At 31.7% G+C, this 9,677-nt stretch overlaps 1 protein-coding gene across 1 annotated transcript; it reads left to right on the top strand.

Moving 5' to 3' along the window:
* The first annotated feature begins 338 nt into the window (after positions 1-338).
* LOC117180276 lies at positions 339-2,854 on the top strand. Its single transcript, XM_033372678.1, has 5 exons — positions 339-390; positions 537-788; positions 914-1,146; positions 1,272-1,501; positions 1,903-2,854. Exons 3-5 carry the CDS (start codon positions 1,139-1,141, stop codon positions 2,070-2,072), a joined length of 408 nt encoding a protein of 135 aa, XP_033228569.1. The 5' UTR covers positions 339-390; positions 537-788; positions 914-1,138; the 3' UTR covers positions 2,073-2,854.
* Positions 2,855-9,677: the final 6,823 nt, after the last annotated feature.

The following is a 9,677-nucleotide window of genomic DNA, read 5'->3' as shown; positions in this document are numbered from 1 at the left end:
GTCAGTTTTTTATTGGATCGTTTCTTTACCCCCAGAATCGAAGAAGCGATTCTTTTTTTTATTTATCTCTCCGTCCTATACTTTCGTGACCGCGGCGTACATTTTTTATCTTTATTGCTCTTTCCTATAATTCTTTCTTTTGTGTCCAAGACTGCATCTCAATCTAAACGCAAGTGCAACCTGCGCTCAAAATGTTTATTACCAAAGTTTCGAAATCGAATAGACCTCTTTATCTATCCTTTATTGTTAGAAAGGAAGGTCTGAAACTTTTCAGGGCATCAAAGTTCCCTGTTTAGGGAGCTGTCTCATTGGTTGACTTGTCACGAGAACATACTACCATAGTTTGTTGGATCATGACAGAATACTATACTGTAGTTACGAAAGCGTAAGGTAAATAAAATTATATTTATGAATTACTTGTTCAAATATCAGATTTTGCTTTGAATTGTGGTGTGGTACTTTTTATATTTCAATATCCAATTTTGTCTAATTCCATTTTCACCCCTTTTGATTGCCTGCACTTTATTTTCCAACAGCATCCGACAGAATGTATTCATAGTTTGCCTGCTTGTTACTTTGTTTAAATTCGTGTTCGTGAAGGATCTGGAACTGAGTGTCGCATGAAAAGCGATTAAACAGTATATTTTATGGTTATCATAATATCATATATATTTCTGAAAATGTTGGACATGCGTCTCGACATAACCTCACTTAGCGGCTTAATCTCATCTAATCTAAAAATAGTTCAGGCTTCAGAATTATTTTGAAGTTCACGATTCAATCCAAAGGTAAAGCGAACTGGAAGTTTTTAACACTTGTTTGCATTTTTTATATGAACTTTCGAAATATATGTTTTGTAGTTTTTTTTCTTAATATTTTATAGAAATTTAAAAAATATAACACCTATTTTCAGTGGCGCCTAAACTAAGAAATCCGAGTAATGTTTGGCAGTTTTTCGTCAAAATTTCGATTGGTGGCTAATGTAAAATTAGCAACACAGATGTAAAGGAAGGTGGATCTGGTGTAAATACAACAAATTTAAAAAATCATTTGTTACGAAATCATTCTGAGAATCCATTAGTCAGAAAGGAAATTATGAGAAGTTCAGAAGACAAGAATGAGAGAACTCAACAATTAAATGACGCGGTGAATTAATGTTTTGAAGAAATATTGTTGATTATTATTACATCTGTAATTTTATTTTATTTTATGGTGCTTAATTTTTAAGAATCCTGCAATGACTAGTCAGTAAGTACTAAATATGGATTCAGATTTTCCAGAAGTAGCTTCAACTTCAGGTGCATCATCAATGTTATTTTGACCGAAAAGTTCACCTATGGATTTAACTCAAGATTCACCGACTCCTACTTCTTTTTTTCGCCATCTTTCAAACAATCAGAAATGTATGACAGGTCCGAAAGCGGATTTTCTTCTTTGAATAGAAAGTCTGTTCTACAGCCAACAATCGACTATGATTTCAAGCAAGTGAAATCATTTGAAGGTAAATTATGGTGCACTTCTTAAAAAATATAAGATCTAAATAACATTAATATATAAATTACGAACCATTCTTATATAATGAAAATAAAAAAAATTATTATCTGAAACAATAACAAGAAGTTTAGTATAAAAATAAGGTCTTTCTTAAGGCCATGTGATACTTGGACGACAAATTTTTCAGCCATTTTTTTCGATGTTTAATTTATTATGTGCTATCCATTTTTAGCAATAATTAATATTATATTGATTATCTGTGAAAAAAATCGCGCATAGACGTATGCGGTTATACTCTATACAGTGTAGCAAATTTTCAGGGCTAAATTATTTATATTTTTGACATAAATTGCAAATACTTTAAGCGTATATGGTCCGTATATTAAAGTGTGTAATACTTCCTTTCAGAAGGAGGCTCGAAGTATGGACAAATGACAAATGCAGTTCTCTATATGATCGCTAAAGATAACTTGCCACTAAACACTGTAGAAAAAGAATGTTTTAAATATCTGATAAAGACAACTATTCCGTTATACTCTATACCTTCGCGAAAAATAATTAAAAGACGGGTGGATTAAAAATATTATTTTTTGTCTGAGTGTGAAAAAAAGAAACTTGAAACTGTTGATCATTTTTCGAACACAGCTGCTTTATGGACCGATACGCTGAATACTGCCTCATACTTGGGGATGACTGCACATTACTTATTTGGAAATGCCAAATTTGCCTCCAATGTTAACTGCAAATGAACTACACCCAGTGAAAGATATTGTTGAGGCATTGCATCCTCTCGAAGCCGTAACAAAAGAAATCTGCGGGGAGCTGTATGTTACGTGTAGTAAAGTTATTCCTATCATCAGTTGTTTAATAAAACAAATTGAATCACTTCGGCAAAAAGCACAAACAGAAACTGCGCTAACTTTAATAAAACGATTGCAATCTAACATTTGAAAGAGATTTGGAAAGATAGAGGGCAATCGCATTTTGGCGGTGTCAACAATCTGGATCCTCGATTCAATCGACTACACTTTTCATCGACACTATTAGTCGCTTGTTCACAAGCATTTAATTATATTTCTAAGTGTATAAAAGAAATTGAGCGTTCAAATAAGACTGTGGACTCGAAATTTGAAGGTATTCTTGGAGAAGAACAGTCTAGTGCAGATGACTCTAATAATTTATGGTCACATCACGAAAAACTCCTGAAAGTTCAAAGTACAATTTTCGAAGAAAGAAGTTAAGATGACATGCCAACTGACTTACAACATCACCTGAATTAACCGCTGGCAAAACTGCATAAGAATCGAACAGACTTTCACCAGCCCACTTGCAAAAACTCTTATTCTTAAATTCTTTATCAAGAAAAGATTGTTATTTGGACTGATTAAATGATCATACATGTATCTGAAGTTCTGAACGTTCAAAAATGAACAAAATATTGTTCGAACTACAAACTATGTTAATATTATGTGGAAATAGAAATAAACAGTGTAATTGTCGATCTGTAATCATTTTATTGAAAATTGAATAAACATAATGATTTATAGTTAAATGTAAAATATTTAGTACATTTTTATACGGATCTTAAAAGATCGATTCTTTCACGGTCGATTCTTTGAAGATCGATTCTTTTGAATCGATTTTTTTCTTGAATTGATCTTAATAAATTCGATCCTGGATCGATTCAAGAATCGATCTTCTCGAGAGAATAGCCCATCCCTAATCTTAAGTCCCCCGTTAATAAGCGTAGAATTGAGAAAAATTAATATTTTCAGATTTCAGCGCAAAGGTGAAGATTATTCTATTATTTTGAATGCGCGATTTTTCCATCTGTCTAAAATGCCACAATAAGCATAAGATACCTACTAAACTTATTCACTTCTATTTCCATATCGACCGCCGCACAGTTTTCTATTCTCCCAAAGAGAACGTGTTTTCAATATATTTAATTCCTTCTAATTGTACTGGTAACGCAGCTCACAGAAATATTTTTTATTCCTTAGAAGTGGTCATATTTTGATTTTATTTAATTCCTTCTAATAAGTTCACAAAATATATGTAATAAGTTGTTTTAATTTCTTCGTGCGGAATGAAATTCTGAAAATTTAATTCTCACCAATTCAACGCTGCCTATATAGAGTTAAAATTATTTAAATACCGGGTCCACTTGACCGAAATGTCATTTCACCTAAAAATGTATAGTTTGTGCAAAGTGGTCAAATGCATTCGAAAGATGGTCGTGCGTGTATCAAAGAGTTAGAGAATGATGCCAGAAGTATCCAATTGGCGGCGTAACTATACTAAACCTATTTATTGCCGCGTAAAGTTTAAAATTATAAAACAGTTATATTAAATACGCCGAATTTAATTGTTTATTGTCCAATTTCTGACTTTAAAGTAGTTACAGAATAATTTGTAGATTAATGAATCAGAAGTGAAGTGAACGTTTGAGTTGCATTTATGAATTGTGAAGAAGTGGAGAAACAATTATATGTTTACGTTTAAACACCTTGAACATTAATAATTTTATAAGAATTAATGTACATTTTTTCGTGGAAATATTCAGAAAATCATTTTTCTTGCTGATAATAAGTGTTGAGGGTCACGAATGGTAAGGTTATGAGTTTATACTTACAATTTGACAGGTTGCTCAGTGTTTTAAATGTTATTTTTCAGAAGGAGCGTGAATAAATAAGAAAAAGATTGTAGACAAATGAAAAATATAAATGTTCACTGAAAATCAACTGAAGAATAAATTCTTTATTTATACAAATTAAGCAAAGTGAAGGTTTTAAATAACTGCATTTGACGACTCTGCATGTGTAAATATTGAAGCCATTGTTTGAAAAAAATGTGTTCATGTTTAAATGTCATCTTCATTTTTTTCTGAAAATATTCGGAAAATAATTTTTCTTTATAATTACACGTTTTGAGGATGAAAAATGGTAAGGTTATGCGTGTATAAATAAAAGTTGAGAGGGTGCTCATTGTTTTCGAGATTACAAGTACTGTTATTGCCTTTGTTAGTTATGTATGAGTAGGTTGTGGTTTTGAAAGTAAATACTTTTACATGAACGATACTTACCTCATTGTATATTAAGGTGGTTCAAAAAACGCTTCTTGAGCTACACGATAAATTTTTAATTTTCAAAAAATTGAACTCATGTTCCAGGGTTTCATAGAAACTTGCCAAATTTTTCAGGGATTGAACAGGAGTATCTACGAAATAAAACCATACTAATAACTTTTCTTTCCAACCGATCCTCATCAACCACGCAGAACCCCAAATATGACCGTAAAATAAAAAAAACTACATTTTTACGTATGATTGTAACTTTTTAGCAATTTCCCTCGTCTTTTTCATAAAAATAATTACTTATGGACAATTTTAATATTTACAATGACTTTTTAAACAATTTTGAATTGTTTTAACAAATGTAGATTATTTCAGCAATTATTTATTTTCAAAAAATGTAAAAAAAAATGTATTTTCTAATTTAAATGTAATTGTTTGTCATTGTTTGTAGTAATAAATTTTTCTAAAAATATTATGTATTCATTTAAGCGTTTATTCATTATTTATTTTCACAATTTCTCAAAATCGAGCCACAGATATCAACTTTCTTTTGAAATTAAAAAGTGTTAAAAGTATTTGTATATTAAAAGTATTTGTTCTATTTTATTTATTTTTTTAATTATCGAAAACTAACTGCTTAAACCAATATAAATTATTTATAGAAATAGAAATTTGTTAAACATTACAAGAAATGTATCAAAATTATGTAGTAATTCAACAAAAAGTATCATAGAATAACGATTTTAAAAAAGGTGGACCTCTCTGTCTGAATTTTTCAAAATTTTGAAAATAAATAATACATAATAATTTAAACAATTATTAAAATTATTAAATAATTAAGAAGTACACTAATTTAAAAAAAAATGTTTTAAGAAAAATTGACTACTTCAAGCATTGATAAAATATTTAATTTAAGGCCATGTGACGAGAAGATCACGTGACCAAATCTGGTCTTCAATTTTTCTTTCTCATTACGTCTAAACGAAATGAGGTATCGCTCTGACGGAATGAGATATCGTGTTAAAAATTTGTCACGATAAATAGAAGACATGCAAGAATGTATTTCTGGTCCTAAATAATTAGAATAGTGAAGAAAGTTTTTTTTTAATTACTATTTTCGAGAAATACCGACCGTGCTGTCGTCAAACCCTGCAAGCAATTTGCAGTGTTGTCAATGGGCTAGTTATGAGGTTTATATTTATCAAATTGGGGCAAAACAACAAAAATCGCTCACGAACATTATGCACAAATAATTCAAGAACTAATGTTTGCACTTGAAATGCAAATAAACATATTTGGCCTGACATACGTATCAGCCTGGTATCAGCTGTGTCAAAGCAGCACTAGCGCAACGAGTAGACAACTTTGAACGTCTAAGGGTCTGTGGGTAAAACAGATTGCATGATTACCGTCAGAGAAAGTTAAAAGTCAAACTTCTGCTGTAAAACCTAAATGTGTCCGTCGATAATCATTATTTGCATAAATAAACTTTTTTCTTTCTCCAACTCTTTCCAAGGCCATAAACGATCCTTTAATATTTATTAGCATTTCCCGAAAAAAATGTCCGCGTTATTTAAACTTTTATTTTTCAATATGGGTGAAAAATATTGATCTTATGGCTGACTTGATTAGCTGCTATACTCGTCACATAGCCTTTAATCAGAAAATAAGATTATGGTCATATTTGGGGTGCTGTGGGAAGGGTGGGGTGGGTTGGATAGCGTAAAAAGCCAAAATTTGACCAAATAACTTTTAAGTTTCAATTCCTTACTCTACAATAACCAGACAATCCCTTCCGCGTGCTTTTAATATGGGTTTTACGGCTACCAAAGATGTTTACACTTTTTAAAAAAACCTACAGTTTGAAAACTTAACATTGGAAATTATGTTTTCAGGTATCTCCATGCCCATTGTTCATAATAAACGCATTGCAATAGACCAGTATCAGTACGTTAGTATCGTAGGTTTTTTGAAGATTTGACCTACGAAATATTTTTTTTTTTCAATTTTCATGACCATATTTGTAAGCTTTGAATGAAAAATACGTCACTATACGCTTTTCGGAACTTCACATCCGGCGAAAAAAAGCCGGCAACGAGCAATGTTGCCGGCACCGACAATATTGTTCCGTTACCGACGCCAGCAAACTTTCTGCGTTGCCGGAAGCAGCAACATTTTTCCGTTGCCGCCGTTGGCAGGCTAAACCGTATTATATTGCAATTAAACCGTTCGCTGAAAAGCCCAAAAAGAAATAACAAACAACGAAAACAATTGCTTAACAATGAATCAAAATTAGAATCATGAGGTAAGTATCGTTTTTTTAAGAGTATTTACTTTCAAAACCACAACCAACTCATACATAATTTTTAAAGACAATAACAGTACTTGTAATCTCGAAAACAATGAGCACCCTCTCAACTTTTATTTACACTCATAACCTTACCATTTTTCACCCTCAAAACCTGTAATTATAAAGAAAAATTATTTTCCGAATATTTTCAAGAAAAAAATGAAGATGACATTTAAACATGAACACATTTTTTTCAAACAATGGCTTCAATATTTACGCATGCAGAGTCGTCAAATGCAGTTATGTAAAACCTTCACTTTGCTTAATTTGTATAAATAAAGAATTTATTCTTCAGTTGCTTTTCAGTGAACATTTATATTTTTCATTTGTCTACAATCTTTTTCTTATTTATTCACGCTCCTTCTGAAAAATAACATTCAAAACACTGAGCAACCTGTCAAATTGTAAGTATAAACTCATAACCTTGCCATCTGTGACCCTCAATACTTATCATCAGCAAGAAAAATGATTTTCGGAATATTTTCACGAAAAAAATGTACATTAATTCTTATAAAATTATTAATGTTCATGGTGTTTAAACATATACACATAATTATTTCTTTAATTCTTCACAATTCACAAATGCAACTCAAACGTTCACTTCACTTCTGTTTCATTAATCTACAAATTATTCTTCAACTACTCTTAAGTGTGAAATTTGACCAGAAACATTGAATTCGGCGTATTTAATATAATTCTCCTGTAATTTTGAATTTCACCCGACAATAAATAGGTTTAGTAAGGTCACTCCGCCAATTGGACACTTCTCGCTTCGTTCTCTAGCTTTTTGATACGTAGGACCATCTTTCAAACATATTTTATCACTGTGCAAAAACTATACCCTTTTATGTGAAAAAATTTATTTATTTTTATTTAATTATTATTTTATTATGATTCTGCAAATTATTAAAATAAATCTGCAACAAACATGATTTTTAAGTGAAATATATACAGTTGTATGGTAACCTTCAACGTTTCACTCATTGGAACGTATTAAATTGTCATCATATTTTTATACGATTCATTATAATTGGTTTTATGAACATAATACTTCCACCAAAGCAATTTAGTTGACTTAATTTAACGAATTTTGTTTGCGCAATTAATGACTATTCATCTACTCGAAAATTATGGTCGGCAGATAGCATTCAAATTACTCCAACTTTCAAGGTCAACTGATGCAATTCAATGGCATTGCTTTGTTCCAAATCTTCACTCGCTGGAGATAATTAAATTGTCTCGAATGTTCGCGTTTTCCTCACGGTATTAAACACTATTAACTTGACTTCAATGTTAATCGTCCATATCATTATTAAAACGTATACACTTTTTAGTTGAAATTTTTACCACATTAAATAGAATTAAAATGGGACACAATCCTTTCCCGACAAAAAGTTATTAAAACGAAAGTTATTAAAACGTATATTTCAAATATAAGATTGATGATTCATTCAAAACTGTTCAAATTCTACAGATGTACGAACAAGCCACACACGAAGAGGAGGACTTATGCCTTAAAATATATTTCATGATTATAATATAATGATTAAAAGCCACTGGAGACAATCTTTATAATATCTTTCGAAGGAGATCCAGTGTGGAGAATCGAATACGAAAATAAATGCAACAAGAGAACGGCATAAATACCTTATTACGCATTATAAAGTTTAATTGCGTTTGGTCCTCAAAAATAGGAAGTATAATTCTTGCACATACACTGCGAGGTGGTCCTCACGATTTTACTAGTATAGGAATAGCAACTATACTAGTATTCCTAAACGTCATATTGCTCCACGAAGAATACTGTTGTTCTGGTTCAAAAAAACTCAAAACGTGGACAGTTGACATGAAAGATTCCATACCAAATGACGCTACTCTTCCACTTTAAGGTTTGAGACGCACGTGTAAGGTAAGGAGGGAGGGTCAGCGCCAACCAGTGGGGAAAGGTGATTTTCCTTACAACATGACTATTATTTAACAATTTTAGTTTTACTTTGCATAAAATACAGAATCTAATCATAACAATTAGACGTAATTCAAGTACAAAATATATTAAATCTGATATATAAGTGAGGCCTTACCACGGGGGCTGGCCCGACGAAAATAATATTTACACGTTCCTAGGTTATACACGTGTCACAAATTTCGTCCATAAATGATCGGCAATGTAGAACAGCAACTTATCTGGTGGGCTACGTGGAAGAAACTATTAAATATTATTATTATCAATCCGGTCGGTATGCAGTTTTCTTGTTTTGGTACTGTAGAAACATTGCGTAAAGTCCGCTTCTAGTAAAATGTCAAAGAATAAGAGGTTATATTACAGCTATCTCAATTTTTATTCAAAATAACTTATTCTTCTTGTTGGATATCTTTAAAGATAATTTTCCCAATACATAAAATACCACAGAAGCAACCCATCATATTTTCTTATCTTTAAATGTTTAGACTTTCATAAAAGGCTGCAGTCTGCCCTGCTTAAAATATCGGATAGAACCCGGTTAGAATCCGGTTAGAAGTGGGTTCTAACTGGCTATAACCGGTCTCTAACCGGATTTTGTCCCTGGGTAGTAACCGGTACCTAACCGGTATCAATACGGTATACTGGAATATTTGTACCCGATTCTTCACCGGCGCCTATCCGAATTTCAACCCCAGGATCTAACCGTCACCTAACCGGTTGTTAACTGGGTCCTCATAATATTTCTAACCGGGTTTAACCAGTCTCTAACCAGATTTTTTCCCCGGGTTGTAACC

This window comes from Belonocnema kinseyi, chromosome 9 (genome assembly GCF_010883055.1).
Source record: "Belonocnema kinseyi isolate 2016_QV_RU_SX_M_011 chromosome 9, B_treatae_v1, whole genome shotgun sequence".
Taxonomy (NCBI): Eukaryota; Metazoa; Arthropoda; class Insecta; order Hymenoptera; family Cynipidae; genus Belonocnema; species Belonocnema kinseyi.
This window is presented reverse-complemented; position numbering and strand designations above follow the sequence as displayed.

Bases quoted from the DNA above. Each gene is read 5' to 3' on its own strand.
- LOC117180276 (XM_033372678.1), top strand. The intron at 1,502-1,902 runs GTAAATTATGGT...ACTTCCTTTCAG, and splicing joins GCAAGTGAAATCATTTGAAG to AAGGAGGCTCGAAGTATGGA.